This window comes from Puma concolor, chromosome D1 (genome assembly GCF_028749965.1).
Source record: "Puma concolor isolate L17-30 chromosome D1, mPumCon1.1.hap2, whole genome shotgun sequence".
In the NCBI taxonomy this organism is placed as follows: Eukaryota; Metazoa; Chordata; class Mammalia; order Carnivora; family Felidae; genus Puma; species Puma concolor.
Genome location: NC_141676.1, coordinates 72,898,841 through 72,919,304, shown reverse-complemented (window position 1 = coordinate 72,919,304; position 20,464 = coordinate 72,898,841). Strand labels below are relative to the sequence as shown.

General features: G+C 36.7%; 1 protein-coding gene and 1 long non-coding RNA gene across 5 annotated transcripts in view; one reads left to right on the top strand and one right to left on the bottom strand.

Annotated features, from left to right (window-relative positions):
• LOC112864913 (Putative N-acetylated-alpha-linked acidic dipeptidase) overlaps positions 1-17,776 on the bottom strand; it is a 66,270-nt gene extending 48,494 nt beyond the window's left edge. For 2 of the 4 annotated variants that reach the window (XM_086678551.1, XM_086678550.1), the window contains exons 1-4: positions 17,539-17,776; positions 14,991-15,099; positions 10,794-10,980; positions 3,525-3,626 (exon numbers count right to left, since the gene is read on the bottom strand). In XM_086678551.1, coding sequence (XP_086534677.1) covers positions 3,525-3,626; positions 10,794-10,980; positions 14,991-15,099; positions 17,539-17,656 — 516 coding nt within the window. In that variant the 5' untranslated portion in view covers positions 17,657-17,776. Of the gene's footprint in view, positions 1-3,524; positions 3,627-10,793; positions 10,981-14,990; positions 15,100-17,270; positions 17,490-17,538 lie in introns of those variants that run through there. The other 2 variants (XM_025927922.2, XM_086678552.1) reach the window with 2 other exon arrangements.
• LOC147576806 (uncharacterized) overlaps positions 1-20,464 on the top strand; it is an 859,087-nt gene that overhangs the window by 308,755 nt on the left and 529,868 nt on the right. The gene's annotated exons all lie outside the window — the stretch shown is intronic.

Genomic DNA, 20,464 nt, shown 5'->3' with positions numbered 1-20,464 from the left:
ATTGTCAAATTGCTCATTTCAAATAGCCTAAAGCAGAGCCCAGTACTTGACACTCCGGAGAATTCAGATGTAGATCTGAAGATAACTTACAGTGAAAAATATTAAGCCCACATACAGACATATATAATTTTAAAAAGAACTAACATTGCACTGGCTGAGTTACAGGTGACCCAGTGAAGCACACCAGCCGCAAATTCATCTAATATTTGAACACAAACAAGAATCTCATGCGGAATCAGGGGATCCTTCTAGCTTTCCATTAATCTAGAAGAGTTTAAATCTACTTGAAAGAAATGAGTTAATAATCTCTATGACTCTTAGGAGTAGAATAATTCTGTCAAAGTCCAAAAAGTATTTGGGGATTTTAACTGATTATACATTAAGCCCACATACTAATGTGGGTATAATTTCCTCCTTATAACACTCTGTCTTCTTATCTAGAAACATAATCTGTTTCTTTTTTTTTTAAGTTTACTTTTGAGAGAGAGAGACAGAGAGACAGAGCATGAATGAGAGAGGGGCAGAGAAGGAGACACAGAATCTGAAGCAGGCTCTAGGCTTTGAGCTATCAGCACAGAGCCTGAAGTGGGGCTCAAACTCAGGAACTGCGAGACCTTGACCTGAGCCTAAGTAGAATGCTTATCCAACTCAGCCACCCAGGTGCCCCCATAATCTGTTTCTTTATACATAGTATTTTCATTGCTCAATAAATTTCAGTGTTTTTGAACTACTTCACACTCACTGAAGACTTTTAAAGTATATTTTAGATTTTACGGCTATCTTAAATTAAAATTTTTTGCTATATTTCTTATTATATACTATCTGTCCATATATATTTAACTCCAAGCTGATAATATTAATGCTATTTTTAAATAATTATGTATTAGTATTTTTTATATATTCTGGTTATACAGATTTATCACTGTAAATAATGAGAATTAATAAAGAAAACCCAAAGTTTAAAAACATAAGAACAATTGGGCAATATCAAAATTAAAGATATATTTTCAATAAAGGAAAGCTTAGATAACATGAATAGGTGAAAAATTAGAAGATACTTATAATATTTAAACCAATATTGAATAAATAATTAAAATATTTAAGAAATACTTAAATTCAATAAGAAAAAAGGCTGGAAATTCAACAGGAAAAGGAGAAGGCTATACGTAGTCCTTGCACAGAATAAAAACCAGAACAGCTAATAAATAACTATGTATAGAGATAAGCAACCTCACTGGTAATCAGAGAAATGTGATTTAAAATAAATTAAAACACTTAGATGGGCAAAAATTATAAAGTTACATAATTTCAAGTGTTAATGAAAATATATAAAAAAAGGTTGTCAGTGCAAGCAATAAACTGCTACAGTCTGGACGTCGGGAAATTAAATATTCCTATAAAACAGCAATCCCATACCTGGTTTACCATGAACAGAGACACCCTGGCAAGCCCAAACAGGGACACGTATGAGGTTACTTGTTGCAACACTGTGGTCATGAGGACTTAAAAGTAAAGCAGTGTTGGCAACTAAAAGAATGGGTAAGTTACATGTGGTGTGCACATATCATGAAATGATAGGCAACAGCAAAAGTGATGAGCTGCTCTGACAAAGCAACAGGGTAGATTTTTTAAAGGACGTTGATTGAAAATAGTAAGAGATGAAGTAAGACCTAAAATATAATGCTACCTATAGAAATTTAAAGTACATCAAACACAAAATAAAGTCATATGTTTTTAAGAACACTGTGTACATTGCTAAGGACACAAATACACTGGGGGGGAGGGGAAAGGAATGAGATCAAGGATAGGGATGAGACATGAAAGGAAAAGAAAATACATTTAAATTAGGGATCATACATGGGCCCATGATGGTAAGGCGCCTTAACCTGAGGAACAAGTCTAAGTGATGTCAGGACACGTGAGATCTAAAATATACTATCTTGGGGCATCTGTGTGGCTCAGTCGGTTAAGGGTCCGACTTCGGCTCAGGTCATGATCTCACAGTTCATGGGTTCGAGCCCCACATCTGGCTCTGTGCTGACAGCTCAGAGCTTGGAGCATGCTTTGGATTCTGTGTCTCCCTCCCTGCCCCTCCCCTCTCTCGCACTCTGTCTCTCTCTCTGTCTCTCAAAAATAAATAAACATTAAAAATAAACTGAAAATAAAATAAAATACACTCTCTCTTCATTTCCAATTGTTAAATGCCACATTGCTATCTCAGGTCAACCATAAAATAATTACAATTGTATGCATTCTATTTATGTGCCAATTTTAGAAAGAATTTTTCTAATATTATACCATTAAGTAAGATGTAAACTATTCATTTGAAATAAGTTTCATGAAATCAATAGAAAATATTCTTTGATTCAAAGCTTGTGTTTTTAAATTATAAATAAGCCAGTAAAGCCAATACATCTGAAAATAAAAACGAGTATTTTTCTCTCTTATTAAAAAATATGGCACTGTTGCCTGATATTAAATAATCCTTATGTTCTTGGATTAAATCCTCATTGATTGGTGAAGATAGACTTTTAAATATTCAACTCTAAATACAATTTTTTTACTTAGGATGTTTCCAATAATAGCCAACTCTTACCCTTCTATCGGGTGGTATTTCAATATACCCAACTGTCAATCAGCAACTTCTCGTAAATATACCATATATCCTAGGCATCTCAACCCAGTATATCCAAAATTGAATCTACTTGCTGTCAAATATTATAATGGGAAAGATAATTTTTAAAATATATTAATAAATTATATTCAACTCTTTCAAATTTACCTTTCTTAGCTTTCTTCTAAACAACAAAGTACCACACAAGAATCAGATTGACTGTAGAATTTCAGATGATAGTTAAATACACTGCTTTATTGAGTAGACCACACAAAATTTTCTAGAATGGACATTCAGGCTCCCCATTTGAAAATGGCAACAATACTCTTATTCAAATTCTTTGAAAACTAATCACTGCCATGCAACAGTAGTAATTAATGTATTTTCATACAATGAAAATTACTTGGCAATAAAAAAGAATGAGCTAAATGCTAAAACGCAGGAATCTCATAGACTCTATGCTTAGTGAAAGAAACTGGACACAAATGATTACATGCTATACAATTCTGTTTAGGTGAATTTTTAGAATAGGCAAAACTAATCAATGGTGGCAAAAACAAATTGAATGACTGACTGTGTCTGTGTAATACCGATTGAGAAAGGTCATAAAGGTACATTCTGAAGTGACTAATATTTTGTGTGTTAAGGGGTTTGGATTACATAGGTATACACATTTGTCAAAAGTCAGTAAATGTACATTTTGCATTTCTGCATCTCATTGGAGTAAATTTTATCTTTAAAAACGGTCAACAAAACTAATAGTCCTTTTCTTATAAAGAAATTCTAGTTTCTTAACTGTAAAAAAGGGGTAAATTTGGAGTATATGAAAAATCTTATAACTGTTTAATTGTTGCCTGCATATATGAGGAATTCTGTTTGTTATTTTTGTTTCATCATATTGCATTTTTACCTCTGGCATTCCCTGCGGGGAGAAGGCATTAAAAGGTGGCACAACGTCTGAAACATTTTCATATCCTGGAGGAGGTGGTTCAAATAATGATGTGTTAAAAATCTAGAAAAACAAAATACGATAATCAAAAGTAAATCAGGTAAAGTTTGATTGCTACAAGTCAAACACAAGGAAAAAAATGTGTATATTCTTCCCTTTCAGTATAGGGTTAATCAATCCTTCAGTATTTTGCAAATACTTATCAAATATCCAGCACTGTGCTAGAAGTTGTGAGGATTTCATCAGAAGAATAAACTATAGACCCAGAGAGGACCTATAAAGCACCAGGTTTGATTTAGGAGGAAATGTTAATACCCAAATAAAAAGTAGCATTGTATTATAAATTTAGTCCCTTATAACATTGCTAAGATGATTATTTAGCAACAAATTACATACTAAATTTATTTCAATAAAAAAATACATTCAAGAAGATCCATATCTAATAGTACCTAGACACACTGAACAACATTCACACTTGAACTAAAAATAAATTATTAAGTTTTTAAGCATACCATTGAATTGGGGGGGGGGGAGGAGTAAGGACTACTCAGAAGCCAAAAAAGTGGCACATTCCAGGATTTTCAGGATTCTCGGGAATCCTGAGAGGTTGCACTAAAGTTGAATCTAATGGAGACTGGGACCCCAAAAGAGGGGCACACGATGTTTAAAGAAAGTCTAGAGATGGTCCAAATAATAGAGTCTTACAAGAGACCCCTGCATAAAGCTGGGTCTCCAAAATACAACAACCTTCAGGATTGAAGATACACTAGAGATAAACCTGTTGGATGTATATATGAGGACTTGTAAAAGAAGAGAATAGAAAGAATGTGAAGGAGCTAAATTTGAATATATAATGACTAAGAATTTTCCAAACTAATAAAAACTATGAACTCTAGGATTCAGGCTGTCCAATGAATCCTAACCAAGCTAACTAAAAAATAACCTACATCCAGACCCATCATAGTTAAACTGTAATATTCAATATAATACTTAATGTTAAAAGTTGCAAAAGAGAGATTACACAAGATACCCAAACAGAATAAAAATTAGATTGGTAGCTGGTATCTCAATGATGTAATGCATAATGCATAAAACATCTTTCCTTTTGAAAATGAAATGAAAGACACATTTTCTACCAAAAAGTAACTGTTTGGAGCCAACAGACATTCACTTAAAACAAAGAAAACTTCTAAAGGTATCATTCAACAAAACAAAGCCTCTAAAAGAAGCTCTTATATGATTCAAAGATTGGTAAGCAAGTTATCGCAAATATATGGAAAAAAATGAATAAATATGGACTGTATGTAATAATAAAAGCAAGTATTATTCAAGTTGAAAAGAATAAGGTTGAATTAGAATTCTGGGTATAAATTGATAGTGCATGACCAAAGTGAAAGTATTCTAAGATGTTTGTATTGTAGAAATATTGATTGAATTATGACATTGTTAAGTAGGGATCAGATGTTTTAGTTTCCAAACTACTAAAAAATAAAACTAATAAGATCAACCACCCAAGACACACACACAAAAAAGGGAAAAACAGTTAGAAATCATCATGACCTAGGACATTCCAGAAAGTTACAGACTTTATCTTGCATTTTTAGTATGTGCAAGTCTCTATAGTTTTAATCTAGTGGGAACCAGGGAGGTTTCTTTCTTTTTCTAATCCTTATGTTTGGAATGCTTCTCTTTGGTTATTTACTTATTTATTTTTAACAAAGCAGATGTACGGTGTGTGCTTGGGGCAGAAATGGAGCCATACTTTAAGGTTTTGCTGAGTCATTTTGATCTTAGTAAATGTTAAAGTATAGCTTCTCTGGGAGCCCAGAGACAGAGCTTACAAACATGAAGAGTTGAAAATTCCCTTTATCACAACCGTAAGTTGAATTATATATTCACTTCTATTTCTTTAAATCACAAGCTTATATTGCCTGTGTTTCAGATTCAGGTGTTCTCTATTGACATTGTGACAGCTCAGCTCTGTTTTTGTCCTTCTGTCCCACCTGCAAATGGTTTTGTACTATCACCATCTCCCAGTGTAGCTTAATTATTGTGACTGTTCAGAGCAGAGCTGTGTGGTAAACTGTCAATTTTTGTTCTCCTGCACAACACACACAAGTTCCTCCTTCCACAGGCAACATATAAGACCAGTGTTCTATAGATTCTACCAGAAATGTTTTAAATATATAAACACGTTATTTTATCTTTGTGTAGAGATAACATATGATATAGACTGAACTATATACTGCCTTTTTTTTATGTCACAAAAGGTTAATAGAGATTTGTGGACCAAAATTATTTTGGTTATATTCAGAAAACATAATTTGAGGCTATATTAGTGAATTTTGGAAAGAGAACAATGTTCTCTGGTATATAATCTCCTTTTGATAAAGTCACCAAAAAAAGTTGTTTCCTTGACTTTAAAAAATGTCTCCCACTCAGGGGTGCCTGGGTGGCTCAGTTGGTTAAGCATCTGAGTCCAGCTCAGGTCATGATCTCACGGTCTGGTCTGTGAGTTCGAGCCCTGAATCTGGCTCTGTGCCGACAGCTCAAAGCCTGGAGCCTGCTTCAGATTCTGTGTCTCCCTCTCTCTCTGCCCCTCCCCCGTTCATGCTCTGTCTCTCTCTGTCCCAAAAATAAATAAACGTTGAAAAAAAAAAAAACAATTTTTTTAAGTGTCTCCTACTTGTTAGAATAACTCATAAACGTGGTCTAAAATTCACTTATTTGGTGATGCTGTAAAACTGGAGATTATCATAAAGGCAAATTGAATGAAAACAACTTGAATACTCCACTGGCTGAAAGACTTGCTGATGTAATGACTGTGTTTCTATATGAATTTGTACTGTACTTTATACTACAGTTTCTTTTGTGATCTTGCCCAATGATTCAGATGAGTTTGTACCTTATGTGGCTCATGGAAAAATTATGGGCTATATGGAGAATGCGGGGATTTTTGGAGGGTAGTGGTTGATTTGGCTTCATTTTAGATTGCCTCGGGAGAGGCAGATATTTGGTGCTCTAGTTAGTATAACGCAGGTCACTGTGTTAGTCAACACAGGTTCACTCCTGGTCTCCCATTACCCTTTGTTCCACTGCACTGGCCAGGACCTTAATTAAGTACAATGTTGAAAAGTGGTGACAGATATGCTTAACTTGAAGGGGATGTTTTCAGTGTCTCACCATCAATTTTGGTAGTTACAGTGACCTTTATCAGGTAATGTCAACTAACTTCTTTTCCAAGTTTACTAAGAGTTTTTGTCATGAATATATGTTTCATTGTGTTAAATATTTGGGGGGGGATGTCTTTTGAGATAAGTATATACGTTTTTCTTTTTCATAATGATAATTATGTTATCTATCTATCTATATATATATTTATTACACATTTGGCTAGTATTTTTGCAATGTCTTTGTTGGGTTATAATTTCTAGATTATACTTGCCTTAAAAATGAGTTGAATTTTTAATATTCTCTGAAATAAGTTGTGTTGTACTGTATTTAAATGATCTTTACAAAAATGATCTTTCACTTTAATCTTTCACACTTAAAGGAAAACCAGTTGGTCTTGATGCTTTGAGTTGTGGGAATTTTTGAATTACGGATTTAATTTCTTTAATGTTCTAAAACTCTTTGGATTTTTAAAAGTGCATTCTTATGTTAATTTTCATGTTTTTTTTCCATTTTGCATTTCATCTCAGCTATAAATTGTTGGCATACTTCTTCCTAGTACTTTTTTATCTTTTTGAATTTTGGCAACATCTAGAGATATGCCTCTCTTTTTTACTCCTTATACTATTTATTTATGCATTCCTTGTATTTTTTTTTTTTTTTTCTTATTGATCTTTGTCCTTTGGGGAACATAAGGGGTCAATCAGGTGGATTACCTCATTAGTGCTGACCAGGTAATTCCAAATTGACTAGTCAAAGGCTACATTCCTGGGAGAGGCTGAAACTGTACTAGGTTAGGTATTAAATCTTGGTTTGCTGAAGTGGGGCTTAGTACAATTAACTCCATTTTGGGCCTGTTGTATCTTTTTCTTTAACAGACAAAAATGAATTGAAACACTTATGTAGTAACGCTCTCTATCTCTTAATAAGGTTTTTGACTTTGCCCTAAAATTGACTACAAGATAGACAAGTTTTTTAAGTCAGTATTTGCTTGGTATTTCTTTTTGTTTTGTTACTTTCAAACTTGCTGTGATGTTACATTCAAGTCACTCCTTATAAAATAGTACACAGCTGATTTTATTTAGTCTGACATACTATGTTTTTAACCAGTTTTTTCCTTTAAGTTTTTTTCTAATTACTTATATACAGCATTTAAAGCCCTTCTACCTTCTTATTATATGATTAATACTCTTCTTTTTTTCCCCTAATGCTGCTTTTGCTTTTGGCAAGATTGCGTATCCTGCACAGCTGTCTTAACTTGGGCTCAAATAAAACTCTTTTCCTTGGGGCGCCTGGGTGGTGCAGTCGGTTAAGCGTCCGACTTCAGCCAGGTCACGATCTCGCCGTCCGTGAGTTCGAGCCCCGCGTCAGGCTCTGGGCTGATGGCTCAGAGCCTGGAGCCTGTTTCCGATTCTGTGTCTCCCTCTCTCTCTGCCCCTCCCCCGTTCATGCTCTGTCTCTCTCTGTCCCAAAAATAAATAAATGTTGAAAAAAAAAAATTAAAAAAAAAAAATAAATAAAACTCTTTTCCTTTTCCTTTAAAAGTTTTTAAAAGGTTTGTTTATTTTGTGTCAACGGTTGAATAGCAACTGCTTCAGGAAAGGGACATAGGGAGGAAGCAAGGCACTTGGAGAAGTCTGTGACTCTTCGTTCAGGGGTACTTGGATGAAAATAAAAAGGAAGATGAACCAATGATATAGCTTTTAAAAAATTAGGAAGCTTTAGGCAGTGTGATATTGTGATTTACAATAAATACATATTTGATCCTCTTTCCTTTTCTGGCACTGAGCTCCTAAAACCTCCTAAAAGGAATTTCCTGATGAGAGCAACAAAGGGTCTATTGTTAGGCTAACGAGGTAACTTTTGACCCCACCTAAGGATGGGGTCAGGTGGGCCAGAAGAACCAACTTTGTGATTAGAGCCTTGGGACTTTCCGTCCCATTGCCCACCTCCCACCAGGGAAGGGAGAGGACCTGGAAGTTGGATCAACCACCAATAGCCAAGATTTAATCATCACACCTATGTAATGAAGCCCATAAAAACTCAAAGGACGGGGTTCAGAGAGCTTCTGGGTTGGTGAACACATGGGAGTGTGGGGAGACTGGCACTCCTAGAGAAGGCATGAAAGCTCTGTGCTCTTTCCCACATACTGTGCTCTATGCATCTCTTCATCTGGCTATTGCTTCATGTCATTTACTGTCCTTTGTACTAACTCAGTAATCTAAAATGTAAAATGTTTTTATAAATGTTGATTCACTCTAGCAAATTGATCAGACCTGAGGAGGGGATCATGGGAACCTCTGATTTCTCCCAATCTGTCAGAAGTACAGGTAACAACCTGCTTACACTTGGCACCCTGAGTTGGAGGGAGCCTTTGGAACTTCCAGTCTATAGCCAGTAGGTAGGTCAGAAACACAAGTAACAACCCAAGCTTTCAAGTGGCATCCTGAATGAGTGTGGAAGGGGACACTTTTAGAAGACTGACTTCTTACCTATGGAATCTGACACAATCCCCAGGTAAATAGTGTCAGAATTGAATAGAATTTTAGAACAACCCAACTGGTGTCTGAGAATTGCTTATTGAATGCGTGGGGAAAACACTCGCCATCTCAGTAGAAATTGGTCTAGGAACCCAAATGAGAGAGCTGACACCATTCAAGAAAATCTCCGAAATGAAATTTCTACATGATACCTTTATGTTATGTGACAGGCTTGAAGAATTTAATAAATGCTTATAATAGCAAAAACAAATAATGAAATGGAATAATAAAAGCAAAGAAGGAAAAAAGAACTGCAAGTTTGCTATTTTCCTCATTGTATATAGATAATCCCAAATTTGACAGATCAAGACAAAGGTTTAAATATATGTATATATTTTTTAACATAATATTTTATTTTATTATTAAACAATTTCCCTAAACACACTTTTATAGACTGCCTAGTACTTGATTATATATAGATAAATATGACACCTTATTTAACAAATGTTATGGGACCATATGCTATACACTGATATTCTACACACCTTTTTTAAAAATACTTTTTAAATTTTGAGATTAATATTTTAAAAAGATAAACTATTAACTAGTATAATTTTAAAAAGTAGCTAATATGGAAAATTTTGAATCATGTTAGGAAATTTAGCATGGGATTATATGACTGGCTACAAAACTAACAGCATATTAGCCATTAAAAGATTGATTCATTAGTTGATAGAAGGTGATTGACATATTATGAAATTTTTTTAAATCTATACATATTTAAATCACATGACATTTTCAGTTCACTGATCAAGCTGGACATATTTAGAAGGCCCTGCTAACAAAAGGGCTGAAGGAAACTATCTAGATTAAAAGAGGTTATTTTAGTTAAGATATAGTAGCTTTAAAACTAAGGTATGCTAAATAGGATTAAAGGTATGAGTTTTATTTTATAAGCCTTCATATTGAATATATATCACGATGAGATATACCTCAGTTACTTGTATTATCTCTTCTTTCTCAAGTATGTACCCTAACTTGCAAACAAGATTGTATATTCTTTAGATATCCTTCTACAGACTTGCCATCCAAACTCTTCTCCTTCAAATGCCACATCCAAGTTCTGGGCACAGAGCTGAACACATGATCCTAGGAGACATATCATTAAATACCAGTAAAAACCTAATGACTCAAACTGTACACCAGGTGTCCTGAGTTTCCTGATAGCCCCAAACTTACGCAGTTTCTTTTACAGTCTGAACCTATCAAATATGTGTTTATTTTAGTTGCTTGGAAGTACTAATATATTACTATATATTAGTATGCAATACTAAAAAAACAGAAAATACAACTGTCATCAAGCATTAATTTCTCATAATTTTTCCAACATCACATTAAATTCAAACATCATAGGAAAATAGCTGATACTGTTAATGAGATATGAAAAACATTCACAAGTTTCAATAATATTAATTTCTATCAATAATTAGAGATGGTATAGGGCCATTCTTTCATAAAAGGTACTTGAAAAAAATAGAGATGAGGGTAGTTTCTTATCTCTCCCTTTTTTTTTTTTTACCTCATTTCCGTCTTCATCAATTATTGAGATGTAGTTGGGATGAGTCTTATTTGGATAGGACAACAGGACATCATAATGGGCTAACTCAACAGAATCCAGGCCAAATTCTTTCCACTGGGATTCAATTTGCTTTGCAAGCTGAAAGTTCTGTTCTGTTCCTGCTAAATGTGGCATCCGTGTAAAATTACTGGTGAACAAAAATTGAAAATGGTTAGAAATTAATGTTTAGTCAGCCAGCATCCCAAATGAACAACCAAGTAAGGCAGCTTTACATCTAAAAATTGCTTTGAAATGTGATACGTTAAAAAAAAACAAAGCAGCACTATTATTGCATCAAATAGATCCTCAAAGTGTATTTTGAAGGTTTCATTCTGTAATTTGTACTCATTCAAGGAAAAACTGGAGAAACTGATCTTTGTAGAGAATCGTTATGTGCGATCCTTTGGACGTGTCCCCATAGTAAATGACGAAAGTATCATATCTTTCCTTAAGACTCATGCATCTTATAACTTTTATGGAATTATTTCTTTATTTCACTGTGTAAAATAGATTTGGGAGGTAAAAATTATTTTCCTACAAAATACCAAGCTGTGACGTGCCAAGAATGATTGATAATCACATTTATTTTTAAAGACTGAAAGTTAGAGCCAAGTGAGAAACCTTTTGATTAGCAACCTGTATAAAGTATCTTCATTAAGGAATAATCTAAAAATATTTACACAAGTTCAGACTGAATCTCTTGTACTCCATTCATCATGCATAGCAATACACTTAAAAATCAATGATGATAATTAGACTGACCAGGAATATCTTTAATTAATAAACTATGCAGCCAAAATTTTAGCCACCAAAAATATTGTCATGAGTTTACTAATCTCTCATTTAATATATCTATAGAGTGGTGCTTTTTGTTTAAATTTTTCTTTTGTGGAAATGTGTTGTTTCTCTGAAAATTCAGCTCATTTGTATTTTCATCTTAAACCACTTAAAGGAAAAAAAATCCATATGACAATGCATTACGTATCATAAAAAGATATTTATTTCTAGATCATGAACTTCTTGAGCTTCATGAACTTCTGGTTCTGAATATGTAGGTTTTCCTAAAATTAGCACATGTCCATCCGTATAGTGAGTTTAAAAAAAAAAACACTAATAAATAGGCAACATGGCTATGATACTTAATTTTACTTAATACAAATACTTAATTTTACTGTGTATCTGAATTTTTGACTGAAAAATCAACTGCCAAGAATAACTTCCAATTTTTTTTAAAAAAATGGAGTTTTTGTTAATTTTTATAACTCCATTAAAATAATTTAAGTTATGTTTACAAAGATGGTATTAAAATCCTCATTCAAAAAATGTTTAAGGGCTTAACACCCTAGGGGCCAAAGGTGGGCTGCCCCAAGATGGGCCATTTTGGCATGAAGATTATTCTGAGCTGAAGGCAATCAAGACCCTACAGGCTCAAAAGAAAGTTTTGTCCCTCCCTTAACAACACAGGAGAATCGAAACTGGTGGTCTTTCCCCGAATAAGGGTTACTAGCAGAGATAAATTTGATCTGAGTGATCCCTCTGTATAGGCAGGGCACACATCTATTACCAAACATCTGTTTTTCTCATTGCCCTGTGAAGCACATTTCTTTCACCTGAAGTCTCAGACCCCTGCCCACTTCTTAGTTCAGGGTGACATGTATACTCATTTTGTCCTGCTTTGGAATTTCCATGTCTGTGTGGAATCCCTGTGCGTATGCTATTAAATTTGATTTCCTCCTGTTAATCTGTTTGTGTCAATTTGATTCTTAGTCCTGGTAGAAGGACCTTGAAGGGCACAGGTCATTCTTGCTCCCATACAACCTCTTACACAAAGTTTCTAATGCGTATTTACAAAATGTAGTAACAGAAATACAGAATCTTAACAGGCAGCTGAGGTGTCTCTATATCCCTTCAACGTATACCTGCAGAGAAAAGAGAAAAAGAGCCAGCATGGTGCTATTTTTTTCTACATTACACAGATGGCAAACTGTAACATAAGTAAAATGGATGCAGATTATGCATATTTTCTGAAGTCACAGTGATAACTCTGTCCCTGCATCTAAGAAATGGGGTGTCTGGCTGGCTCCATCAGTAGAGCATGTGACTCTTAATATCGGCATCGTGAGTTCGAGCCCCATGTTGAGGATAGAGTTTACACACAAAAAAATGTTTTTTAAAAAGAAAAAAGAACAGTTGCCAATGGGGAGTCTTGAACCTGCTCTCCCCACCACCAAGAAAGAGGGAGGGAGGGAGGGAGGGAGGAGGATGGATTATTATCAGACCTGGCTATTATGAGTGAAATTCCTTGGAATGGTTTTGTCATTACCAACTACGATACTACACTGTGCTACAAGCAGGGCTAGAACCCACTCATCTGGAGCAAAGCAGATCCTAATGAAGAGTGGGAAAAAATCCATTTCCAATGATAAATAAATTAACTGGCATAAAATCCTACAAGGAGTATATTTGAGGTTTTGCCACTAAATTGTGTAATCCTGGCTAAATCTTCATTTTCTCATCTGTATATGGGGAGAATATTGTTCCCTCACTACTTCCCAAAGATCTGTGGCTCAGTTAGGTAGCTGATATTAAACTTCAGCTCTTAATTTTTATTATTTTAATCAATTAAGAGGTGTGTTGCAAGTAAGTTGTTGATCCAACTAAAATATCAAGTTTTAATCTCTTTCTTTTGTGCTAATGATGAAACTCCTTGAGTTCCAAACAGAGGAGCTTGGTCAGGGTCAAGGAGGAATAATTAAGAAACTGCTTCCATTTTATTCAGGGTCCAGAGAGAGAAATTAAAGCATTCATTTTTCTTCTTCGCTGGTCAGTCTATGTCACAGGTTAGGAAAGGAAGAAGGAAGCAGCAGCAACAGCAGCTCTGTCTAGGAAGGAGATTGTATTTTGCCGGACCTCCACTTTTATTTTATCTATTATACATAATTACAGTGAAGTAAGTCCAAGAGTCAGAGGAGGAATTTCCACCAAATTTAAGCTTCAGGGTCTCTCACTTGAAATGGCCCTTCCAAACACCTGGAAGGTGCCCTAGTGAATGTTTATTTATGGCTTTAATTCTATTGTAATTAAAACAGACATATGTATGTAGGATCATGTGTGCACACTTATGCTTATTATATGTGTGCACGTAAATATATGTGTATATATACATAACTTCCCTTTATATAAAATCATAACTTTTATCCACTAAGGAATCCTTCAATCACTAATAGGGACGTCAAGTATTCTGCTTTGAAAAACCTAAGTGTTCTAATCAATTACATACAATCATCCTACACAAGTGTTTTATTTTTAGTTGCTTTGCAAATACTCTTTAAGTTTACTCATTTACATCTTTTGCTTTACACTACAGATAGCTATTTCAGGAACTAGGGAGCTAGTTTGCAAACCCTGTCACATATATGCTCTTTAATCATCCTTGTCACAACAATATCATGGTCCCCACTTTATAGAGGTGGAAATGCAAGCTCAGGAAAGTTAAGTATTCACCCCTAGTGATTTTACTGTCAATAGGCAAAGATGGAATTTAAACTCAAGTATATCCAAGTCCAAAATCCAGATTTATTCTCTTGACTAGAACATAATGTCTTTTAAAACGGCAGTCAGCAAACTATGTTCCCCTGACCAGATCCAGTTAACTTGTTTCTGTACACTCCACAAGCTAAAAATGGTTATTATATTTTAAATAGGTAGTGTATGTGTATGTATATATATATACACACACATATATGTGTATATATATGTGTGTGTGTGTGTGTGTGTGTGTATATATATATATATAGTGACCTATAAATTATATGACATTCAAATTATAGTGCCCATAAATAAAGTTTTATTGAAACTGCCATTCTTATTTATGTATTTTCAATGGCTGCTTCTTGCTACAATAGCAGAGCAGAGTAGTTGTGACAGGGGCTGGTCCTTCACAGACAAGTATGCTGGGTCCTCCTCAAAAATGGCTCTTGTGATACAGTTTAGCTTAAAGTATAATCCTCTCTAAATGAAATATGATACAAGATTTTCAACAAATAAAACTTCTTTTAAAAACTCAGCTCCTATAAATGAAATATTGGATCAATATTTCCAAACAGAGTAACAATTTTCCAACAAATTATCCATATAAACTCTCAAGTATATGCTTACTATAAGAACCTCTTGATGTTCTCAGCTTTCAATTCATCCAAAAATGCCTTCTTCACATTAGGCTGTGGAACAATCTTAGTAGGTTCACTGGAGGATTTTATAAACCATCCTGTAAAATATATGCAAATATAGGAATGAGACATGAGCTCATTGACAGGACCTACTTTTCCTCATTACTGTATCTATCATGTAAAACACAAATTATCAATGACGTCCAGTCTTCTGGAGTGTAATTTCTCTTGCCCACTTCCACTGGAAAATAATCATGCAAACACTTTGAAAATACAGATCAGTCACAACATATTTTTTAATACAATTTCAATGACGAGTATTGCTGTTATTCTTTAAAGAATGTTTTATAAGAAAAGGACTACTAAAATATGTTTCAACTAAGGGGGATAAAGAAAATCTCTTAAAGGTTAAGGAAAAAAGGAGATCCACCTACTTTCTTCTGAAACCTTCTATTTCCAGTGACTGCCCCTGTGCTGAGAATAAGCACTTAGTAAATGTTTATAATGAATTAATTATGAATCTATTTCAAGTACATAAATTATTTTAGTGAAGGAAACTCAGACTTGTCATTTGTTCTGTTTCCCAAACTCAAACAAAATGTATTGAGAGTCTGTGTTTCCAGTTGAAGCAGGCTGGAGACGTTGGACTTTAGAAAGCTACAAGGAAACTACAGTTTAGTTTTCCCAATGGCTTTGCAAGATGCCCACTGCTGAGGGAAATGGGGTATCTTTACAGAGTTTATTTGGAAAAATGATATGATCTTGTCATAAAATGGTTACCAAAATCACCCACCCAGCTTTCTTGGAACTTTCCAGTTACAAATCATATACATACATACACACACCCATATATACATACTGAAATAAATGGTTGGCAGCAAATGGAAATTTAATTCCACCGGTACATAAAACAAAAGGACTTGGGTTAGAGTGTGGAATCAGGGAAGTATTCATTGGGGATGAAATGCTTGAATTGAGAGCTGAAAAAAATGAACAAAATGAAGAGGTGGGAGGCCTGTGGGAGAGTGGAGAGCAGAGAATCTTAGGGAAAAAATTAACAAGTCCTAATAAAGAACCTATTCAGGGGACGCCTGGGTGGCTCAGTCGGTTATGTGTCCAACTGTGGCTCAGGTCATGTTCTCACAGTTCGTGAGTTTGAGCCCTGCATGGGGATCTGTGTTGACAGCTCAGAGCCCTGAGCCTGCCTCAGATTGTGTCTGCCTCACTCTCTGCCCCTCCCCCCCCATCTCTCAAAAATGAATAAACGTTAAAAAGAAAAGAAAAGAAAAGAACCTATTTGGTGTTAGCCACTGAGCAGTGTACACGGAAGGGGCTGTGGGCAACAGTAGGAAGAATAAGATTGCCACCATGAAATGCAGTTTTTAATCCCTGTGCCAGCCTTACCAACTCTATTTCCCAACTCTATTTTACAGCTGAGACCATTGAAACTCAACTTGAACTGTGTCCTAATTACTGAGCGCCTATCTCATGCAACCCCCACAACAACCCTGGGGGTGGGGGTGGTTACTAACATCCATACGTTAGTTATAAGCAGAGTGAAGCTCAGAAGTCTTAGTCACCCCAGAAGTCACACAGCAAGCCAAAAAGAGTGCTGGATTGAGTCAAGGTTGCTGGTCTATGCCTGGTCTTCTTAATCCCAGAAGGAGAATCCAGAATTCAGAGCAGGGGTGAACGACATTAGGCTAGACCTGTACACCAACGTCCAATGAGAAGCATCTCCTCACCAAGAAGGCACTAGGAAAAGTGCCAACGCCCCAATACTGGGCTAGAGGGTTCTGGTGCTACTTCATTTGCTATTCCGAATAAATTCCAGAAATTCTCCTCATCATAAAGATTGGAAAACGGAGGCGAAGAGAGACATGGTGAACTGTTCAAAGCCACGAAGAAGTAACAGAGTCCAAATGAAAATGTAAGAGTCTGAGCTGGTCTGTGCTGCCCCTAGTTTTTATGGAAGTTGGGCTAAGTCTGCGAATCGGTACACAGAGAACGCCGCAGAACACCTACAGGCAAAGATCTGTTCAGAGCGCTGGCAGTAACAGCCAGTTCCCACGTGCTCCCCTAATTACGTAACTCGCAAGGACCACGGTATGAGGACGGAAAAGAGTCCCGTGCAGCAATGCCCGGACGTTTACCTACTGTATACATGAAGCAGCCCGGGCAACACTAAAGAGTCTCTGCCTGCAAAGCTCCCTGGACGACCTGGTTCAACTGCCGCCGCTGACCCGCGGGAGTACGTCCTAAGACTTACCAATTGCTCACAGGGCTCGAGCGGGTGGGACCTGCTGAAGTCCAGTTTCATGGGCTCTGCGCTCCACTCCTTACCCGGGGTGACTGTCCAGAATCCAACCCAGCGCCCCCCCCCCCCAGCTGACTCGCGGGGTCCGGTCCCCACTTTCCGCCCCCCGGAGGGGAACGCGCCACAGGACAGGACCGCGCTCGGCGGGCGGCCCGCGAGTCCCGGGAACCGCGGGGCTGCGCAGTAGGCTCCGGCGCGCGCGAGTCCAGCCCGCCCGTACCGAATAGGAAGCCGACGATCAAGAGGCCGGCGGCCAGCGCCAGCGCCCCGACGCACAGCCAGCGCGGGCGGCGCCAAGCCGCAAAGCTCGAGTCGGCTTCGTGAAGGGGATTCCACATCTCGGCGCGGGCGGCGGGGCCTCCCCAGACCTGCGCCTCTCCTGTGGTCCCGCTGCAGCCTCGCGGCGGGACGGAGGACTCCTCGGGCCAGGGAACGCCTCCGGGCTACTGCAGGCTGGCTCCGCTAGCGGTCCGGGGCTCCGGTTTCCCCGCCCCAAAGCAGCGCTAGCTCACTCCGAGCCAATCAGCTCCCTGAGTTTTTGCAAAGTGCCAACACCCGCAGTCCAGCCACGTGAAGCTGAACAGTTACGACTTGTGAACTTTTCTGTACGCCTATATACAGTAATTAAAACCTTCCTTAAAAAGATAAAGGCAGAGCAGCATCGCATTTTGTATTTCTTAAAGAATCTTGTGTGTATGCATAGAAAAATGTGAGGGTAGGGTTTGTACCGAAATGTTTACAGTATTTGCCTCTGGAGGGTGGTAACAGTGAGGGAAGGGAGAGAAGAGGGTAAAAGATGTACTTGAGTTTCTTATTTCCTATACTTCTATGTACATTTCTTTAAATACTAAGCAAGTTTTATTTAGTAATAAAAATTAACAGGAAAAAAACCCTGCATTTTACTTAAATATTACAAATGTGGTTTTTCTTAAAGTATAAGAAGCTGTTTTCTTCTATGGGAAAGGTATTCTGCTCTTTTTCGTTTTGTTTCGTAAGAATTTATATATAATACTGTATGCCTATATATTTTTTTTTTTAATTTTTTTTTCAACGTTTATTTATTTTTGGGACAGAGAGAGACAGAGCATGAACGGGGGAGGGGCAGAGAGAGAGGGAGACACAGAATCGGAAACAGGCTCCAGGCTCCGAGCCATCAGCCCAGAGCCTGACGCGGGGCTCGAACTCACGGACTGCGAGATTGTGACCTGGCTGAAGTCGGACACTTAACCGACTGCGCCACCCAGGCTCCCCTGTATGCCTATATTTTTAAAATTTATTTGTTTTCCTCAGGAATGAAGATTTTCATATCAATACATAGATTATATCCTTTACTGTTTTTACTAACTTTATAATATTTTAAAGAATAGGTGTGAAATGCAATTTTTATTCTAAGCATACCAAAGATTTCTATGTGTATCTGATTCACATAAGAATTAAATATATTGAGGGGCGCCTGGGTGGCTCAATTGGTTAAGTGTCAAACTCTTGATTTCAGCTCAGGTCATGGTCTCATAGGTTGTGAGATCAAGCCTGGCCTGGGGCTCTGTGCTGACAGTGCAGAGCCTGCTTGGGATTCTCTCTCACACGTGCGCTCTAATGCTCTCTCTAAAAATAAATAAAAAATTTTTAAAGAAGAATTAAATACTGTGCATTCAAGCTGAAATTTGTTCTGGAAAATAGCACCACAACTTTTGTCATGAATAACCTTTTAAGAAGAAGGAGTGGCCCTTAAAGAACTTGAATAAGGAGAAAGCTGCTTCTGGACACATGAAGCAGAAAGGGCTTTTTTATTCCATTCATAGCAGAATAACCAGAGAATGTCAGTGATTTCTATGTGAGAAGAAGCAAGGTAATTGTGATTTGTATGGAGTAAAGTGAAAACTTATTGCGAATTGTTTGGAATATAAAGGTAAGAATGAAGCTGATTGGGAAAAATTTTGGCAAAGGTGGCAGTTTTGAAGGTCTATAATGGGAATTCTGAGAGAAATATTAAGACCTAAACTGAAGGGAATTGAGTTAGCATATGTCTAAAGAAAGGTCTTCAAAGTTCTTGACAGAATATATGGGAGAGGAAACCGAAAATCCAATTAAAATGCCGTATTATTGAGAGAGAGGAGGAATATGGAATGGAGAGATACTACACTGTTTATATCAAACTAGAAACTAAAAGCTAAAATCTTTGTTTTGTTTTAAATAATTGGAACTCTTGTGCACTGTTGGTGGGAATGCAAAATGATGCAGCCACTATGGAAAATAGTATGGAGGTTCTTCAAAAATTTTTAAAAAACTACCATATAATCCAGCAAAATTGAAAGCAGTGTATCAAGGAGATATTAGCACTGCAATGTTCATAGCCAGGATGTGGAAACAACCTAAATGTCCACCAATCAATGAAGGGGTTAAAAAAAATGTGGTATATACATACAGTGGGATATATTCAGCCTTGAAAAAGAAGGAAATACTGCAATATGTGACAACATTAATGAACATTGTACTAAGTGAAATAGCCAGTCACAGAAGGGAAAATGCTGCATGTTTCCACTTATATCATGTCTAAAATAGTCAAACTCAGAGAAGCAAAGAATAGAACAGTGGTTGCCAAGGAGTTGCTAATCAAGGGCTATAAAATTTCAGTTATGCAAGATGAAAAAGTTCTGGAGATATGGTGCAAAAAATTGTACCTATAGATAATATTGTGCAGTATCGATGACACTACTGTTTTGCACACTTAAAAATCTGTTAAAAGGGGACCAAGATATGGAAGCCACCCAAATGTCCATCGACTAATGAATGGATAAAGAAGAGCTGGAACATATATAGAATGGGGTACTATTCAGCCATAAAAAAGAATGAAATCTTGCCATTTGCAACAACATGGATAGATCTACAGGGTATAACGCTAAGTGAAATAAGTCAGTCAGAAAAAGACAAATACAATAGGATCACACTCAAATGTGAATTTAAGAAACAAAACAAAGGAACAAAGCAAAAAGGAGACAGGGATGCCTGGGTGGCTCAGTCGGTTAAGCGTCTGACTTTTGGTTTCAGCTCAGGTCATGATCTCATGGTTCTCTGTTTCGAGCCCTGCGTTGGGCTCTGCACTGACAGTGCGGAGCCTGCTTGGGATTCTGTCTCTGCCCTCTCCT